Raw genomic sequence first — 20,559 nt, 5'->3', positions numbered from 1 at the left:
GCCACAAGGACTATACAGAAAGGTGACCAAAAGCAATACCTTGCCAAGAAACTGTAGCTCTGAGAAGAAGGTAAATGGGTTTCAAATAATATGAAATGTTTATCGAGGAAAACTCCCTTGCACTATATCAGAACAAAGAAAATTTTTTGACAATTTACATTATGAGCAAGATGAAGAGAAGTGACATGGCAATTATGAATACACTACAAACACATGATAAATATAAAAAATAACATAAACCAAAGGAAAGAAGAAAAATTTCCTACCAGTGGTTGGTACCTTAGAAGAACATAATAAGAACATGAATTCAAGAAAGGAAAGTTCCAAGGGAAGATGCCAAACAAAAAAGTGAATGAAATGGGAAGTTGAAAACTTAAGGAAATGTGCTGAGAACCATAAACAAATGAATATATAAAAATTTAATAAATGAACAAAAAAAATAGGGATAGGAATAGTGTCAATTGGAATTACTAATATAAAGAAAAGGCTTGAGATGATCACAATGAATGCAGAGGAAAAGAGCCAGGGATTCAAATAATTATTGAACAGATAACATATAAAGACAAAAGTGCCCCAATATACAAATAGCTAGAGTCTCTAAAACAACCTAACAAATAGAATACAAACTTCACAAATCTAAAATTTCCATGAACTAAAAGAAGCATATAGCCCTTAGAGAGGCATGCTGTGGGTTCCAAATATGTTATGAAAGAAGAATCAAAACAAATACCATGATTAAGTTCTTCTACTTCAAAAACAAAGAATCCTTCAGATATCCAGGCAGAAAAAAATCAAACACCAAAAACCAAAACAAGTCATGATAAGGGAAAAAAACCTGTGACCTGACTTCTTTTTAGCCAAACTCAATCTCAAAAAATAAAGTAACATTTTTACAACGTATAGAACAAAAAATACTTAACTCAATAACTTTATTCATAACCAACTTGAATATAGGAATAACACAAAGCCAGTCTGAAGCATGCTAAATCTGAGAATAAAGTATTTATTAGCCTTTCCTCAAAAAACTGAAAATGAAATTCAGTTATCCAGGGATTTCTCAAAATAAAGAAATCAGGTATAGGGGCACCTGCGTGGCTCAGTGGGTTAAAGCCTCTGCCTTCAGCTCAGGTCATGATCTCAGGGTCCTGGGATAGAGCCCCACACTGGGCTCTCTGCTCAGCAGGGAGCCTGCTTCCTCCTCTCTCTCTGCCTGCCTCTCTGCCTACTTGTGATTTCTGTCTGTCAAATAAATAAATAAAATCTTCAAAAAAAAAAAAAAAAGAAATCAGGTATAAAATTTCATGTATTAAAAAAGTTGCATTCAACCATTTTAAATACAAAATCAAAATAAACAACAGGGTGATATTTTGGCTATAGAACCCAATATAATTTTTACAAAGATTTTAAAACTAAAATTTATAAGAAAAAAAGGAGTTTAAATGTTATTTCACAGGGGAAAGTTAAATGATACTGTTTAACTGAAACACTGCATGATTCAAAACAATGAAAAGAACTAATGATTCCAACACCTTACTGTTTTTCAGTCTCTTTTCTTAAAATTTGAAGGATCTTTGGGGAATTAATACAGTTTACTATAAGAAAACTTTGCATGAAGTTCAAAAATTTCTTTGTTTCACTTCAATTATTACTCCCAAATTCAAGTTAACACACTGCACCAGCTATGAACCAGGTACTTTTCAATATTTATTAAATCATTTAGTCCTCATAACTTATACAAAGCAGGCACTATTTACCCATTTTGTAGGCAAAAAATTGAGTCCCACGGACTCTGAGTAATTTGTCCACAGCTACACAGCTAGGAAGCAACAAGGTCAAGATTCAAATACAGATGTTTGGATCTGGATTCTGTGCTGTTAACCTCTACATTATATTGCCTCTCAAAACAGCATGTAGAAAATTATATGATTTTTATCAAATTAGTTCTATGTCTACATCCATTCAACCACCAACCATCAACCATCCATTCTGGTAGATAATAGTATTTAACTATATAAGCAAAGAAAATGTTTGGAATAATGTTTCTCTATTGATAAAGATAGTTATTTGGTAGTAGGTACTGGAGAATTCACACAAATTTTTTTGGTTTCTTTATTTCTATTATTCGATGAGTTTAATGCCTTATAAAGAGTATCAGTCTTCAAAAAAAAATGAAGCCATTAATCTAAACAAAAAACAAACCACATTACCTAATCACAACTTGAACAGTCATGTTAATTATTTAATGACTTTTTGTCTCCCTAATGAGCAATGTTTTAATTAGTACTTTACTATAATCCCCCACAGAGCCTAGCACAATGTCGGGCAGAGCAAACACTCAATAAATATATTGATGGATCATCATAAAATATTACATTACTATATTGTACCTATCTTACAAGTAGTATATTTCTAGATCTCTAGAGTCTTGACCTAAATCTGACTCCTTAGACTAGTAACATTTACATTATCAGGGAGCTTGAAGAAAAAGAGAATCTTAAGCTCCACACCATACTTAACTAAATGAGAATGAACATTTTAACAAGATTTCCCAAGTGCTTGAAGCCATACTAAAATTGGAGAATTTCTAGAGCATTATTTATCTAAGTGTGGTCCATTATTTACCTAAGTCAGAATCACCTAGGTTACTTGTTAAAAATGTAGATTCTCAGGCTCTACATTATTTCCAGTGTCATTAGAGTTTATGATACACCTAATAAAAGTAAAAAGTAGGAACGAATAGGAATGAGCATATTAAGCAGAGAGCAGTGGAAGAACCCGCATAGTTTAAATAAATCAAGAAAGTGATGATAATAAGAGAGGGAAGAATAGAGGCATCACTAAGGAAAATAAGATATCAAGAGTAGGCTATGAAGAAGTAGAGTAATTGTACAGAGTGCTGTGTATTCCCCTGAACTCCCCTCTTTTGTTAAACTGTTATCCTGACACGCAAACTACTACAGCATGACTATGGGAATATGGAATTTACCTTTGTATGCAGCAACCAATAACTTTTCTTAATATGTAAACACCACATAATGCATGCACTTATAAATGTTCCAAAAGTCACATATAGTTTTAAGTGTATACATACACTTTCAGAGACATTTCCATATGTTTGGCTCGAGCAATTGCTTCATCTCTCTCCTCATTGGCTAACCGCAGTCGAGACATAATAGCTTCATCACGTTCCTTCTGTGCAAAATACACTTCTTCAACCAGAGCTACCAAAATATATAATCCATAATTATTAGAGAAAGTTTAAAAATGCATACTTTTAGCAAAAATAAAAACAATTTTTATTTTACTAATTAAATTAGTATCAACATTTGGAAAAACATTTTTAAAAGCTACTACAAAATTGAGATACATTTCATACCCATAAAAACACAAATTAAAAGGCCAAATAATAACAAATACTACTAGCTCGTGAAATAAAGAAACTCATGCATACATTGCACATAGGTGTATATATATATTTCTACAGCCATTTGAAGGACCATTTGGCAATATTTATTACAGTTAAAGATTTGTCTATAACCTGGCAAATCTCCTCTTTGGTATGAGGCCTAGAGAAATTCTTGCACATATGCACAAGGAAACGTATATAAAATGCTTATTGCAGCATTATATAATAGCAAAAACTGAGAAGTAGCTCAAATGTCCAATAACAGGAGCAAGAATAAATAAATTACTAAACATTCAAAATGGAATACAATACAACATTTAAAACGAATTAACTATGGACAAATGGACATATTTCAACAATAAAATTATGGCAAAAATTGCAAGGTACAAGGCAAAACAACTCTACCTATCATTTATGGTCAATTAGTGAAAATACTAAAACAAACATGGAAATGATAATCATCAACTTCGGTATAGTAGTTATGTCCACAGCATAGTGGAAGGAAAGGAAAGAAAATGGGACCAAGGAAAAGGAAATGGGCAGAGCATCTGAGCATCTCCAGGAGCATCGTTTATATAGATGGTAATACAAATGGCCTCATCTAAATTTGCACAGCACATATAGGGAGCTTTGATGTTATCTAAAATTGTCATTGCTCAAGCATAATTTCTACCTGAAATCTTAACATAAACTTTTAAAGTATCACTGCAACGTTAGACAAAAAGGGGTTCTGAACTAAACTCTATTTATACTGTCAAACCAAAAAATAAACTTAGGAAAGATGTTTGAAATGTTCTTGCTAACATTTGTCATAGATTAATGCATAGCTAATCAAGAGTTATTCTTCTATTATTTAAATTATAACTGGTAGAAAAGAAACCCTGAGAGTAAGTCAACTATATATTTTCCATAGTAGAAGATAAGATGGAACATGTAACAGCAAAGCTAAAGTCAAAACCATTTCCAAGAAAGTGAGCCTAAGGGAAGAGAGATATATTTATTCATTTCTTTACTCATTCATTAATTTATTCTTTCATCAAATATTTATGAAATTCCTGTGTCAGTCACCTATCCAGTTTAAAGCAGTATGACTACCACATCCTAAAAAGTCCTTACCTTCCTGGAGATGTATACATTCTATTATAGAGAGACAGACAGTAGAGAAAGAGCAGAGCCAAAATTAAACAGGAAGATAGACAGATAGAAGTTAAAGTTTTGAAGGAAAATAAGGGTGTGTCAGAGAAAAAAAGAGTAATTTGGAAGGTGGGAAAAGAATAATTTAGAAAGGTGGCCAAAAAGGGCTTTTTAAATAAATGACATTTCAATACATGCATATATATGTGTGTGTGTGTGTGTGTTTGTGTGTGTGTGCATATATATATATATACATATATATATATATATATACATATATATATATATATTTGAAAGTAGACTAATAACCAGAATAAAAAGTAATACAAAGTCCCTAAAAGTATTAGACGAACAGCAGTAAGGCCAATGTGTCTGAAGCATAGTGAGAAAGGGTGAGAGCTCTGGGAGATTTTATATATATATATATATATATATATATATATATATATATATATATATACCATCCTAGACTGGAGGAGATTATGCTGAGTGAAATAAGCCAAGAAGAGAAAGTCAATTATCATATGGGTTCACTTACTTGTAGAGCATAAGGAATAACAAAGAGGACATTAGGAGAAAGAAAGGAAAAGTGAATTGGGGGAAATCAGAGGGGGAGATGAATCATGACAGACTGTGGACTCTGAGAAACAAACAGGGTTTTGGAGGGGAGGGGGGCAAGGGAATGGATGTGCCTGGTGGTGGGTATTAAGGAGGGCATGTATTGCATGGAGCACTGAGTGAGGTGCATAAACAATGAATTTTGGAACACTGAAAAAATAAAATAAAATAATAAAAGTTGAAAAAAAAAGATGAAGTAACAGGATCTGGATTTGTCCTTCCACTTAAATCAATTTTTAAAAAAGATTTTACTTATTTATTTGAGAAAAAGAGAATGTGCGCATGCACTTGGAGATAAGGAGAGAGAGAGAGAGAAAAGAAGACTCCACACTGAGCAGGAACCCAATGCAGGGGCTCGATCCCAGGACCCTGGGATTACGACCTGAGCTGAAGGCAGACTCTTAACCAACTGAGCCACCCAGGTGTCCCAAAACAATTTTTTAAAATGGGCAAAATATATAGAATGACAGCTTTCAAGACTGTAAGGAAACAAAGAACAGTGAGTGACATGAGAAAACAAACGAGTTGAGCCTATGATTGGCCCTGCTTAATACCCTGAAAGAATTTCCAGAACATGGCACAGGAAGGGAAGAATCGAGGACAAGCCCAGCTGATTTCACAATTTTGGAGGGTAGAGATATAATATGGGGAAACCAAAGCAGTTGAAATTCACAAGAGAGACTATTAGAGGAAAAACAGTGGCAAAGAAAGAAAATTTTGGAGACGTACAGAACATCTTCCTCAAAAAGTCAGCTGAACACGTGTGCACGTGTGTGAGTAAACTACTCCATACAGGGGAAAGAGAAACCTGAGAGGACTAGAGGCAACAGTGCCCTGGGTGCCACAAAACCAGATATAAAGTATGTTGTTCCCACCAGCCAGATCAGAAAACTAAAAGATTCATGAGGTACTGCATAGAGTACTCAAAAGGGTCTTGCCTCAGTAGTGGGGATTAATTAACCCCAAACACTGCTCTGGTAACATCTAGCATATCTTTTTTTTTTTTTTTAAGATTTTATTTATTTATTTGACAAGTCAGACAGAGATCACAAGTAGGCAGAGAGGCAGGCAGAGAGAGAGATTGGAGGAAGCAGGCTCCCTGCTGAGCAGAGAGCCCGATATGGGGCTCGATCCCAGGACCCTGGGACCATGACCTGGGCTGAAGGCAGAGGCTTTACCCACTGAGCCACCCAGGTGCCCCACATCTAGCATATCTTTAAAACAAGACCCAAAAGGAGAGACCTGTTTCCGAAAAACATAAGTACAACTGATAAGAAAGCTCAAAAATATTTTATAAGAATACAAAATAGCTTCCAAAATGGTAAAACTCATCATGGTATCCAAATGCCAGACATGCAAATAAGCACCAAAATTAGGACAAATGACAAAAAAATTCAACCAACTAATACATAACCCTGTTTTACATATGTTTCTGTTTAAAGATACTTGTTTAACATACACTATTGATCTAATAACATTGAATCCATGGCCAAGGGCACTGTGTAACTCATTCCTGAACAAAACTTACCTAATACATATTTTCTCCATAACACACATCATAGCCTTCTTGTACTCAGGGAACACTAGACAGGGTATCAGCACTACACTTGGGGGCTGTTTGAAACTGGGAAATCACCAGTAAAAGGCACAAAAATGAAGTAATTCTAACACTAAATAAGCTTAAGAAAAACCCACTAATTTACAGTATAAGAGCTGAAACAAGAAGGTAGCATATGGCCTTGAATGGGATTATATTGGCTTTGCTTTTCTTTGTTATTTTAGTAATTTTTATTAATTTTTAAAGGCAAAAAACCTTTCATTCCACAATATGAATACAAAGCCTAAAACTATAAACAGTCTGGGAGAGAGCCGTGAGTTTAGGTAGGTAAAGCTTTCTTAACCATAGTACCAAAGCATAACCCACTTTTAAAAATTGATAAACTGGACTTCAATCTAACTCAATTAAAAATCTCCACTCTTCAAAAGACATGGATAAGAAAGTTAAACAAGCCACAGAAGGAAAAAGATAATTGCAAAGCATATATCTGATAAAAGACTTGTATCCAGACATAATTTTTAAAACTCTCAAACCTCAGTAATAAGAAAGCAACAAAAAAACAATTAAAAATGGGCAAAAACCTTAGACACTTTATCAAAGCAGACATACTGATGATAATTAAGCACAAGAAAAGGTGCTCAACATCTTCAGTCATTAGAGAAATACAAATTAAAACTACAAGATAACTACCACATACCTATTACAAAGGCTAGAATGAAAGCATGATTAAAGATGCTGGGAAGAGGGGCACCTGGGTGGCTCAGTGGGTTAAACCTCTGCCTTCAGCTCAGGGCATGATCTCAGGGTCCTGGGATCAAGCCCCACGTCGGGCTCTCTGCTCAGCGGGAGCCTGCTTTCCCTTCCTCTCTCTCTACCTGCCTCTCTGCCTATTTGTGCTGTCTCTGTTAAATAAATAAATATATTTAAAAAAAAAAAAAGATGCTGGGAAGAAGGGAGAGCAACTGAAATCCTCATTCACTGCCCATGGGAATGCAGGATGGTGCAATCACAGTTGGGCGGCTTCTCAAAAAGTTAAACATGCACCTACTGAAAGACTCAGCTATTTAACTCACAGGTATTGATCCAAGACAAATTAAAGCATATGTCCATACAAAGACACACAGATATTCATAGTGTCTTTATTTATACTAGCCCAAAACTAGAAACAAAAATTTCTATCCACAGAAGACTAGATAAACAAACTCTATGGCAAATTGTGTTAAATTAACTGGATATCCACTTGCATAAAATCAAATGCTCTTAATCAACTGTTAGATAAGGTTAATAAATACTTGTTACAAACACAGCTTTTAGAAGAACCTGTACTTTCCAGCACAATTTTCATAGATTTTTTTTTTAAAGGTAGTATCATTGATACTATGTGGCTTTCTGTAGCTCTACTATTCTGCGCCTATGTATTAATTCATCATGCCATTTTGAAAGAAACTTCTGCCCATGATACACTACATAATAATGAGTTTTAATTCCCCCTGATAACTGTATGCAATTTTCTTCCAGGAAGGATACTCATAACAGCTTAGAGAAAGCAACATAGTGTATTAGGAAGAATGTGGGCTTTGATTCAGATCCAAAGTGTCAACATACTAAAGTTAGGTTACCTGCTTTTGTGTATTTTTAAATTATTTTAGTCTCACTGCAGGTGCATAAAATGTATATGATACCACTATTTATGGTTGTTAGGGAAAAATTAAGTGAGATAATATATGAAAGTTCTTGGCCAAATAAGTAGATTCCCAACAAACACTGGTTCCACGCCACCACTACCATTACCACTTTCATCCACAGATGCACAATGTGGCTTCATTTCTAGATATATTAAAGAGATGATTTTGATTAATTTGGACCATCTATATACATGTATGTATACCTATATATACACACATACATATATGTATATACATACATGTGTATATTTTGTTGGCATTCAAAAATTATACATGGGAACTGAAAGAAAAATTACTTAGAACTCATTCTATATTGTGCACTATAATGACATAATAATTTGTACAAAATATCACAATATTCTAAGATACTGTATATTATAAGATACTTCTAATTTCACTCTTATGTTTACTGCAACATTATTTATAAAACCCAAGATATGGAAGCAACCCAAGTGTCCACTGATAGATGAATGGATAAGGAAGATACATATATATATATATATACATACACACACACAATGGACTATTACTCAGCCACAAAAAAGAATGAAATCTTGCCATTTGTGACAACATGGATGGACCTAGAGGGTATTATGCTGAGTAAAATAAGTCAGAAAAAGAAAAAACAAATATCATATGATTTTACTTATACAGAGAATCTAAAAACAAAACAAAATTAGAAAAAAATTAACAAAAAACAGAAATGATTCCATTAACATAGAGAATAAACTGGTGGGTGCTAAATGGGGATGTCATGGGAGAATGGGCAAAATGGGTGAAGGGGAGTGGGAGATACAGGCTTCCAATTATGGAATGGATATGTCATAAGGATGAAAGATATGGCATAGATAATGTAGTCAATAGTATCAATGGTATTTAATAGTGTTGTATGGTGATAGATGATAGTCATTACTTGTGGTGAACATAGCACAACATGTAGGGTTGTTGAATCGCTATGCTGTACACCTGAAACTAACCTAACATGTGTCAACTACACAGCAATGAAAAAAAAAAATTTTTTTTTTCATTTCTAAAAAAAAAAACCAACTTCTAATTTGTAGGTCAGTTAGGATGGACAAAATGATGCTACACAATGATCTAAGTACAGATAAACATGTATGTCATGCCCTGAAATATTCTGACATATCAAAAGGTTAAAATACTAATTACTAAACTTTAAATACCAAGAGGCTTCCTACCGCTTCTGTAGAGTATGATGAGATGTTACAAAGTGACATTTAATGTAAGCTGGGTTCCACTTTATATACAATAACACTTTAATGAAAGATAAGACTAGCAATGTCAGGGGCTTGAAGAGTAAGTATAGTTATCTCTATGCTTAAACAATTTATACCAAGGTCTTATTTGGTCCTGTGTTAATCAACAGAAAACATTTTTTCCCTCTCTAATGCTATCAACTCTAAAGAGGTAAATAATGTGTATATTAAAGGAGATTGCCTACTGAGTATTCTAAGGTTAAGTTTTAAAGTGCCATAAAGCACAAACACATAAAATCTGATTACACATTTTATAAACGTGAAGAAGTATTTCCAAAATTAATTTTTTAACATCTATTAGGTTATATGTGAAATTTGATTATGAAAAACCCGATTCTTTCTAGAATTCAGTACTTTTAAAGGATCAATATGCAACTCTCAAACATTTTTAGTAAAGAAAACTTAATTGTAAACACTGAGCTTTTCCAAGGTAGATGACTATTACAAAGTTCACTAGAAAATCAATATAGCATTTTAGTTGGAATTTGCTCATTAAACACCCACAGCTCTAATGCAAATTATGATGGAATGAATAAAGCAAATACGCATGCTTCTTTCTTTTTATTAAATGTAAAATCTACTGTTAATTGCATCTCGTATGTCATACAAACTTTTCTCCTTAACTATTAAATAGAAGCTTTAACAAAAGTCATTAGAGATTCTCTTTCTTTGACTTGAATAAATTTCAATATTTGTTCAGTAAAGGTTCACAGCAGTTAAATTACATTAACAAATATTATTAGCTACTATGTAAGCCAACCAAGTAAAATACTTATATTGTAGGTAAAACAAATCATTGGGTGTTTACAATAATATTTGGATATCTCCATTTTTAAACATGGTTATCAAATATACTATAATTCTTAGGCAAATTCGAGGAAGATTCAGAGAGGATCACCCCCCCCAACACCAAATACTCAAATTTGTTTAGTAAGCTAATTGTTTTCTAATATGGGCAAGAGTAAATATGAAGAAGCTGAACCATACGAAGTATGAGTTTATTGAGTCAAGACAGAGTACATATTTTCTTAGTAGAACCCGAGTCTATTGACAATCCTATATTCTACACTTCTCATACTACTTTTAAAATACAATAGAAGTGAGGCAGTGTATTGGAAAACATTCTAGTTTAAACACTGGATCATGATTCCCTAAATAACATAATTTGGAGGATAGACATTTACCAAGAAAAAGAATCCATTTGTTAACATCCTCAAGGTAGTTATATAAATAGAGAAAAGGCTGAACCAAAGTGAAGAAAAAAGATATCATCAGGATTTGAAACACATAAAATAATCACTCATTATAATTCATGTTGAAAAATTCTAAGCAACAAATATAGATATGTCCTATGAAAGACAGGTTTTTATTATATTTGAAACAATTTCAAATTGTCTGGATGTCTATTTCTTTACGTGTTAAATGGATTCCTTGCAAATATGCTAGTGTTTTATGAAACCACCAATATATACTCTAGAACCACAAACATTATACTATGTCTTTTAATTTCCTTAGAAATTATAATTTCTCTCTTTGCATAAATCAGTTATCAGAAATTTAAACATAGATGGTAAATACTCTACAACAATGGAAAATTAACCAACCTACCCCAAGTAGTTTGATGCCTCTATTTTTTCTTTTACAGACCAGACTATTAAGTTTTTCTAAAACTATATTTGAATGTTCAACATTTTATATGATATTCTGTAAACAACCTTTTCTGATTAATACAGGCTCACTGTAAAAATACAGAAGATGGAAATATTTTACATAATCTTGTAACTTTCTGTGTATACTTAAACAGAATATGTTCCTATATTCTTTAGTATTATTTATAAATATGAAATAGTACCTGGGATTTTATCATTTGGACATGCCGTATTTGATAGAACTAAGATGCTCCTAGTATTAGATTTTACACTGTTCTCACCTATTCACTATATAAATAATATTGTAATGAACATCTTTGTACAGAAATTTCTATGTATATACACAGCTAACTACTGAGGAAAATTCTGAGAAGTATGGTTACTGCATTAAATAGCAGCTTCTTAAGCTCTTAACATACACTTTCCAATTTTCCTCTGTAAAGTTGCTAATACATTTATACTTATCAACAGTATAGAAACTGTTAAAAATTCATTAGAAAAATATGCAAGTAAGTTTTATTAGCAAAATTATAAAATAAGAAATTTTTTTTGCAAAACCCTGAATTATTATATACATGTACTTAGTGCAGAAAACTCAGAGTATGTAGTAATACTTTCTAAGAATATCCTATTTAATATATATATATTTAATATATGTGATATATATACATCTGATACTAGAGCTAAAATTGTTAATGTGAAAGAGATAAGCTTATTTGAAGTATTAAAACCACTATCAATTATTTTATGTACTTCTGAAATACAATTTTAAGAGGTACTTACTTTCTGCATAGAATATCTACTTTAAATTTTAGTTAAATACCAATATGAAAATTCTATGAAATATAACTGCGGGAGCCCCTGGGTTGCTCAGTCATTAAGCGTCTGCCTTTGGCTCAGGTCATGATCCCAGGGTCCTGGGATTGGCCCCATATCTGGCTCCCTGCTCGGCAGGAGGCCTGCTTCTCCCTCTCCCACTCCTCCTGCTTGTGTTCCTCTCTTGCTGTGTATCTGTCTGTCAAATAAATAAATAAAATCTTTTAAAAAAATTATATATATATATATATATCTGCTACCTAAGTTCTTCCAAGACCATTTCCTCTTCAGAATTATCTAAACATATAGAGGTCTTAAGAATCATTTTCTGAAAATTTTTATTATTCTAATTAGATGATATGCTCTCAACTGCTTGACACCACGGTAAACTTCATAGTATACTAGACCTAATTAAATATTTCAATTGTTGGTCATTGTTATGCATAATGCTTTCTTTGTTCACCCAGTGTTTATTTTGTTTTTTCTAGAAAAGTACAAACTTTCCTAGGAATAGAGTTTACAAAATTGGCCATACTCTACCCTCAAGCATTATTTCACTTGGCACTCATCATAATCCTGATTCACAACCAAAGGACTCCGCAGCCAAAGATAATAATATAATGAACACTTTACCCATCAGTATTTCTAATTGCTGTATTTCACAGAATTGGGCTTTTTGTTTCTATCTGAAACAACTGGTCGTATTTTTGAAATCCTTTTTCCTTCTAAACTAAAAGATGATATGGATATGAAAAAATTGATGTAGGGGCACCTGGGTGGCTCAGATGATTAAGCCTCTACCTTCGGCTCAGGTCATGATCTCCAGGTCCCGGGATCAAGCCCCATGTTGGGCTCCCAGCTCAGCGGGGAGTCTCCGTCTCCTTCTCCCTCTCTTCCTGCTTGTGCTCTCTGTCTCAGTCGTCTGTCTCTCTCTCAAATGAATAAAATCTTAGAACAAAACTCATATAGATGTATATGACTTGCTCCATTATAATACTGTTAATACATCTCAGTGTTAAAGGCTATCACATTTTAATAATGCCCATTATATACACAGGAAAATAGTATTCTAACATGTATTTTTTTAAAGTACATATTATATTATCTTCCTCTGATATGTAAAATTCACTCTTGCTCTTAATCATTAGATGGTCAATATCATCTGAGTTATGGTATACAGTAATGAATACTTTTGATGAAAAGAGAATAATGTAAATGTTTTCTATGACACAACTTCCATTTTTCAATGTTAACTGGCTGCAATGTCTTAATGTACTTGCTATAATGGTTATATATCTATACTTTTAACATTTACATGTTAACCTAGAAAAACTTAAGTTGCAAGTTTCATGGATTCTATGTTCTGATGCTTTGGGCAATCACAATTAAACTCCTCTCCTTCCTACCAAAAACAAATGAACACTCCGTAATAAGAAGAGGTTGACAATATATATATTTTTTTAATTTATAAAATATCAGTCTAAATTTGGGTACAGAGAAAAGAATCTACATTTAAAGAGATAAGCTGTAAAAAGCAGATTAAATGCTTGCAGAATCAGTACAGCAAGATAAGCAAATTATGTAGCCACTGAATTATATGTAAAATGTAACTAAGATAGATGGACGGAGAGAGAGAGAGAGAGAGAGAGATTTATAAACACAAGACTTAGGAACTAAGGCGTTCTTTTGGCTAAAACCCAATATTGGCCTTATTTCAGTTTAATTGGAAGAGGATCTCAAATTCATCTTCTCCATGAGATATCAGGAACCTGGATTTCTCTTTGTACCAAAGGTTAATAAGAAATGTGTCTGCAAAAGTCAAACAGCATTAAATACCAAAAACTGATTATTATTCTACAGGAGTTGTTCTGTCATTCATAATCTCTCCATGCTCCAACCTTCCACAGCTAATCTTTAATGGATGACATGCAAGAAAGAAAAATAACTAACATATAAAGCAGACTCTAAAGTGAGCATTTAAGAAATAGAAAAAATAAGGCTTTTAAAGAAGTATATTTTAAATATCACAAAATTACATAAAAAACTAAATATTCTTACATACAAAATTTACACATCATCTGTATACTCTAAATGGAATACAGTAATAAAAATTAAGAGACATTACACTACATAATGCCCACTGAGCCTATTTAGGAAAACTGAAAGGTTTAACTGAACAAGTTATTTATAAACTTATAACTACATTGCTGACCTAAGAGTAAATTAATGGTTGCAATAGGCCAGGCAATACTATCTGTCACTGTCAAACTCAAAACAAATTTTGAAGTGTTTGTGGTCTAAATATTCTATTTATTTATTTATTTATTTATTTTAAAGATTTTATTTATTTATTTGACAGAGAGAAATCACAAGAGAGGCAGGCAGAGAGACATGAAGGGAAGCAGGCTCTCCGCTGAGCAGAGAGCCCGATGTGGGGCTCAATCCCAGGACCCTGAGATCATGACCTGAGCTGAAGGCAGCGGCTTAACCCACTGAGCCACACAGGCGCCCCTAAATATTCTATTTAGATGAAAAGAAATAGAAAAAAAAGTCAATGTTTCTGCTGTGCTTCTCTAAAATATCCCCTAGTATTTAAAGGTCATATATATCAATAATTTTCAAATACTCTTATCCACATGTACAATTTAGTGAGTTAAACACAGTAAGAAGTACTAAATAGCTCCAATGAGATAAATTTTTCCCAGTGTTAACAGGGAATGACGTGTTTATTTCAGCTTTTGCTAAATAAATAAGACTTACTATGTATTTTTCCTTTCTTTCTTTTTTTTTTTTTTAAAGATTTTTTTATTTGACAGAGATCACAAGTAGGCAGAGAGGCAGCAGAGGTGGCTCCCCGCCGAGCAGAGAGCCGGATACGGGGCTCAATCCCAGGACCCGGGTATCGTTACCTGAGCCAAAGGCAAAGGCTTTAACCCACTGAGCCACCCAGGCGTCCTTTTTTCCTTTATTTTCTTTTTTGTAAAGATTTAAAAAATAATTTTCATATTCTCAAACTTTTTAAGTAAGGTTAAATCTTAAAATCAAGGGAAATTTGAAAACTGTGGGGATAAATGAAATAAAAATACTTGATAAATTAAAAAAAGAAGTACTTATCAATCCTTTGAGAAACAAAACCATATATAAATAGTTGAAAGTATATAAGTAACTACTTATATAACTACCTATATAACCATATAAGTAACAACTTATATTGGGTACACTTTGAATATATCCCCTATTAAATCAAGGAGTCTTGAGAAAACAATCATCTTATCTATTGAGTGCCTTCTATGGGTTAAATGCTTCATAACCATTATCTCACTTAAATGTCACAGTAACCTACAAAATAAGTTTAACCAAAGCTTAGAGAGGCTGTCACTTACACATGATAAGTGGTAAAAAGATTAGAACAAAGGTCTAAATCCAAAGTCTGAACAATTAACCACTACCTATTTCAATAGTGTATTATGAGGGGAAAGTGATTGCAGTCTAAAAGAAATCTCTGAAATCCCAAATCTTTCTTATTTGTGGGGCCTAACACAATGCCCAGTATATAATGACCCTTCAATAAATATTTGTTTGATTTTTAAAGAAGTTAGTTTAGTTCCTATAAAGTACCTAATAAAAATAGTAATGATGGTAATGGTGATATCAAAAAAGAAGAGGAGGGTAAAAGGGTCAACCATTTGAGATTTTATCTCGTAGAGGAAACAACTGAGTTTCAAACCCTCCTGGGATTACATCAGAATGACAGTATTCACATTATGTAAAAGCAACAGGGAAGTAAAGGAAACAGGCTTAACACTATTTTAACAGTTTGCCTGAAGGTTTATTATAGGTATATATTAGATTAAAGCCCAAATCATTTGTATTCCATTTCTTTTTATTTTGGATTTACATTTAAGTAAAATGTATTTTAATTAAAAGCCATAGAACAAAAATCTTTTCATGACTTTTTTTCCTTTATTTTATTTTATTTATTTTTTTCTACTTTACATTTTTTTCATTTTATTTTATTTTTTTCAGTGTTCCAGAATTCATTGTTTATGCACCACACCCGGTGCTCCAATGACTTCTGATTATTATTAAAGATTTAAGAATTTTATAAAGATAGAAATAACCAGTATTACTATTAGCTACAACTTACTGAGTACCAGTTATACATTAGGTGCTTTTATAAATTATCTATAATCCTTAAAATTATCTGGTAAATTAGTTAACATTTACATCTTACATGGGAGAAAGTAAACCTGATGAAGCTAGTAAGTAACTTGCCCAAAGACACAAAACTGGTATTAAATATCAAAGCTGTGATTTGAACCTCAGTCAATTTGATTCCAAGGCTTTTGGATTTCCCATTATTTCAATGTGATTTACAAACAACTGGGCACCTTGTTTTATGTAGTTTTGACTATACCATATTTTTTTCTTTTTTAAGACTTTATTTATTTGTTGGGGAGAGAGAGAGAGCACAAGCGGGGGTAGTGGCAGGCAGAGGGAGAAGTAGGCTTCCCAGGGAGCAGAGCCCGATGTGACACTCAATCCTAGGACCCTGGGATCATGACCTGAGCCAAAGGCAGACGCTTAACCGATTAACCGACCAGGCCACCACAAGCATCCCGACAACACCAGATTCGTATTCTTATATTCAATCAGGTGGGAAGAAAAGATGGACTAATATATACATAAGTTATATAATACACATAAAGACAAAAACAAATGGGAAAATCTGAAAGACAACAAAAATGGCATAGGTAAAATGACAAGATTTGATCACAACCATCATATGAGATTTCATAAAACTTTGGTTTATGTGGTCTTTATATAATCAAATCTATCACAGGAGTCATTTTTAGATTAGAAAGCAAGCAACTTTTTTTAAAAAATCACATCTTTAGTGATTAGTAATACTAATCTCTAATCATAGTAGTACTACTAAATGTAATCCACAGTCATTGTAGAAAGCTTGAAAGGGCGGAAAACTTAATTGAAACATTAATACATCCATTGATACTACCAAAATTTGCCTTTTGTTTCATATAATGCACATGTATAAATACATTTAACAAAATTAAATTACAGTTTTCCCCTACGTTTCACTTAATGTTGTCATGAAGATTTTCTCCTTGCACCAATTAGTCGGAAATGGTTTTTAGTTACTGCATGATGTCTGACAGCATAAACATATCTTAATTTATTTAACCATTCTCTTAGTGTTTGATTTTAACTTTTGGCTATCATAACTAATACTGATATGAATATTCTTATATAGAAATGGCTCCTAATTCCTTTGAGTACCTCATATTTAATTAGTATTTTATTTGAAAAAATCTATGAACATACATTTTGTATCTTATTTGCAATTTCCAATGTTTAGTTTAGAGATGTTTTTGCATGTATTTCTTTTAATGTGGGATATCTTCATTTTTTTAAACATTTATATTCTGCTTATAATACATTATAATACATAAATGTGGTACATATTTATAATATACTTAACTAAGTACACTTTTTATTTTGAATATAAAAATGAGCAAATGATAGAAACAAACATTACTATTTATGTGGATTTCTTGTACTATTTATGTGGATTATTATCCTTCCATATGATACTAAATAAAACATTTTTCACAAGTAATCATATTCCTATAATGTCCCTCTTTCTATTAAGGTACTGACATAGTTGTTTTTGTTACTGTGTTTTGCTTTTTCACTGCACTTATAACCAGTCGGGTAGGAAATAATCTATTTAAAATATATGTATGAAAAAATATGGAAGAATCATGAGTCTATTAAGAATCACTTAATGAATTTCTTATAGTTTCAAACCAATGGATTTTTTAAGCAATTCAGTTTTTTAAAAAATTTTGACATAATACAATGATGATTCTCTCTAATGTCATAAGTAAAATATCTTTAATCTTTTTTAAAAGGTAGAACTGAAACATTTAAAAGATACACACTGAAAATTTATACTTTAAAGAAACTTCAGAGGATTTTCATTTTTGTCATTTTTGTAACTAAGAGGTTGGATGTATCTCTTTTAACTAAATTGCTTTGTTCCAGAGAAACTATATAGCACTGCTATTTTCATCAATTTAGGAGGCTGCAAAAAAATACCAAACATTTTCAAACATTTACTAACATAATATTGTATCATTCATGAGAAATATGTGATTAACAAGAATCATAAAGCAATCAAATTCTTTCCAATTTATGTATGCATGATTCATACTATTTAGTCAAAGGGAAGTCTTAAATATATACAAATAAGTAAATATTTGAAGTAAATGATTAGCTATATCATACAGAAGTTTTAAGATTAGACAACACTGTTTAATGACTTTTCCCCTCCAACACATAAAATGATCTATGCAGCCATAACAATCCATGCTTGTCACCAGTGAAATGGCCTAACTGGCCTAAATCTTACCGAATTACTCCTGTAAGACGCATGCAAAGCCATGACACAAACACCTTCAAACAAATGTACTTCTTATAATACGTTCTTCGCAGTTAGTATACACATATTTGATTATTAAAAAATCAAGATACTTCCAAATTGTTCCAAATTTATATCTGAATTATTCATTTTTAACATATGGTCAATTTTCCTTAAAATATATTAGCCTCATATTTCTCTACTAAATAAGAAACAAAACATCCATGGCTCTTGAACATTAACTGAAAAGCAACCATTTGTTATTTTAGCTCGAGTATTTATTTATGGTAATTTTGGTTATATTTTCATAGTGATGTTTAGCTGTATTTTGCATAGTGATATTCTGAAGACAGGCTCTACCAGTGAATGTCTCTGACCTAAGATACCAGAATTCTTCCATATATGCAAACAGCTTAATGTAGCTCATAAAAATATGATTATAGCTTCAAACTAATCACAAAATACAATTTTTTTAAAATCATTCCAATTGATACAAAAACACTAAAATAAATAACCTTTAAAATGCTTCTGCATGTTAATTTCTATTATACTGTGAGATTTCTATCCTTAACATAAAACAGTGTGAGGAAGAGAGTAACAGACTATTGACAATCATCTGATCTGATCTGTAATATATCACAGATACATTAAAAAATATTTCTCCTTGCAAATATCTGTGAGTAAAGATAGACTCCAAAACATATTTAAGGCAGTCATTTATTATCTTAAACTCTGGCAACCTTTTATTTTAATCTTCTCAGTGAAAATACTAACTCCATCATTATCCACATCATCAGATGAAAATTTATTAATTGCACAAAACAGATTTTTGAATCAAAGTAGGTTTCCATTGGCAATGAATATATGACTATCTTTACACAGAACAGAAGTATTTCCTCTCAACGAGCTAAAACAATAAGTGGTATTTGAACTGCTGGTTGAAAGGTAGAGGCACTGGTAATCATTATTTCCCCTTGTTTGTTCAGGCCCTTCCAACAAAACAAACAACCTTTTTGTGATTGGATTGACATGGTGTTAACAATGCATTTAATGCCCAAATCAGTATGAATACAGGTAAAGCTCTCACTAATACCAGTACCAGGATGTTAAAGCCACCTATTTTCTATGCAGCCAAAAAAAAAAAAAAAAAAAAAAAGACAGAGCTTCCCCTCCTTTGGCAAATAAGCTAGTATGCGAGTATTCACCAAAGCCACCTCATATAATAACCTTGTGTATGACTCTTAAGACTGTATGTTAATAACCATCTAGTATACCTGCTGTCTTTTCAGCAATATGAGCTTCTGTTGCTTTCTCCTGGAGTTCCAGCTTAAGCTTTAGTTTTCTATGTTCCTTATCTTCTTTAGTCAATTTTTCTTGAAGCTAAAACACATTGAAAAAACAGATTCTTATTTGATAAATTTCCTGCAGAAATATAATTAATCCCAAAGTAGAAATTATTTTTTTCTAAGCCTTTCTATATTACATTTAATTGCCTAAATACATAACTCCGGGGTGGGGGGGGAACCCCTTAATATTTAAAATTTTAAGACATTTCATAAAGTAATAACTACCTATAATGATATAGAAATTATTGAAACATTTTGATATACACTTAATTAATACTTAATTAATACTGTGTGTACAGGCCAATGAAATTAAAGAAGGAATGACATAATTATCAAAAATAACTATTGCAAAAAGCAATCTGATCTGTTCTTTTGTCTTACAGCAAAAGACTTGGAAGGCACTATCCTAATAAAATAATGGACAGCACAGCTTTATAGCTTCTCTTAGTAATTCTAATATTTTGAAACAAAATTAATTAAGATAATAATCTTAATATGTGAAACAAATCTCCTTTGAGAATGCTATCCCATCATATTCCATTTAAATTGGCACTGGTACTTGATTTATAACTGGCATATAATAAATAATTGCTAAATGAAAATACAGAAAATATCTCCTACTTTCATA

At 32.2% G+C, this 20,559-nt stretch overlaps 1 protein-coding gene across 7 annotated transcripts in view; it reads right to left on the bottom strand.

Annotated features, from left to right (window-relative positions):
* Nucleotides 1-20,559, bottom strand: part of MIPOL1 (mirror-image polydactyly 1) — a 328,041-nt gene that overhangs the window by 232,798 nt on the left and 74,684 nt on the right. For all 7 annotated transcript variants that reach the window (XM_046006980.1, XM_046006981.1, XM_046006984.1 and 4 more), the window contains 2 exons: nucleotides 19,860-19,965; nucleotides 3,092-3,221 (listed from right to left, as the gene is read on the bottom strand). In XM_046006980.1, coding sequence (XP_045862936.1) covers nucleotides 3,092-3,221; nucleotides 19,860-19,965 — 236 coding nt within the window. The remainder of the gene's footprint in view (nucleotides 1-3,091; nucleotides 3,222-19,859; nucleotides 19,966-20,559) is intronic.

Source organism: Meles meles, chromosome 6 (genome assembly GCF_922984935.1).
Source record: "Meles meles chromosome 6, mMelMel3.1 paternal haplotype, whole genome shotgun sequence".
In the NCBI taxonomy this organism is placed as follows: Eukaryota; Metazoa; Chordata; class Mammalia; order Carnivora; family Mustelidae; genus Meles; species Meles meles.
The sequence above is the reverse complement of the archived record's forward strand: the minus strand, read 5'-3'. Positions and strand labels throughout refer to the sequence as shown.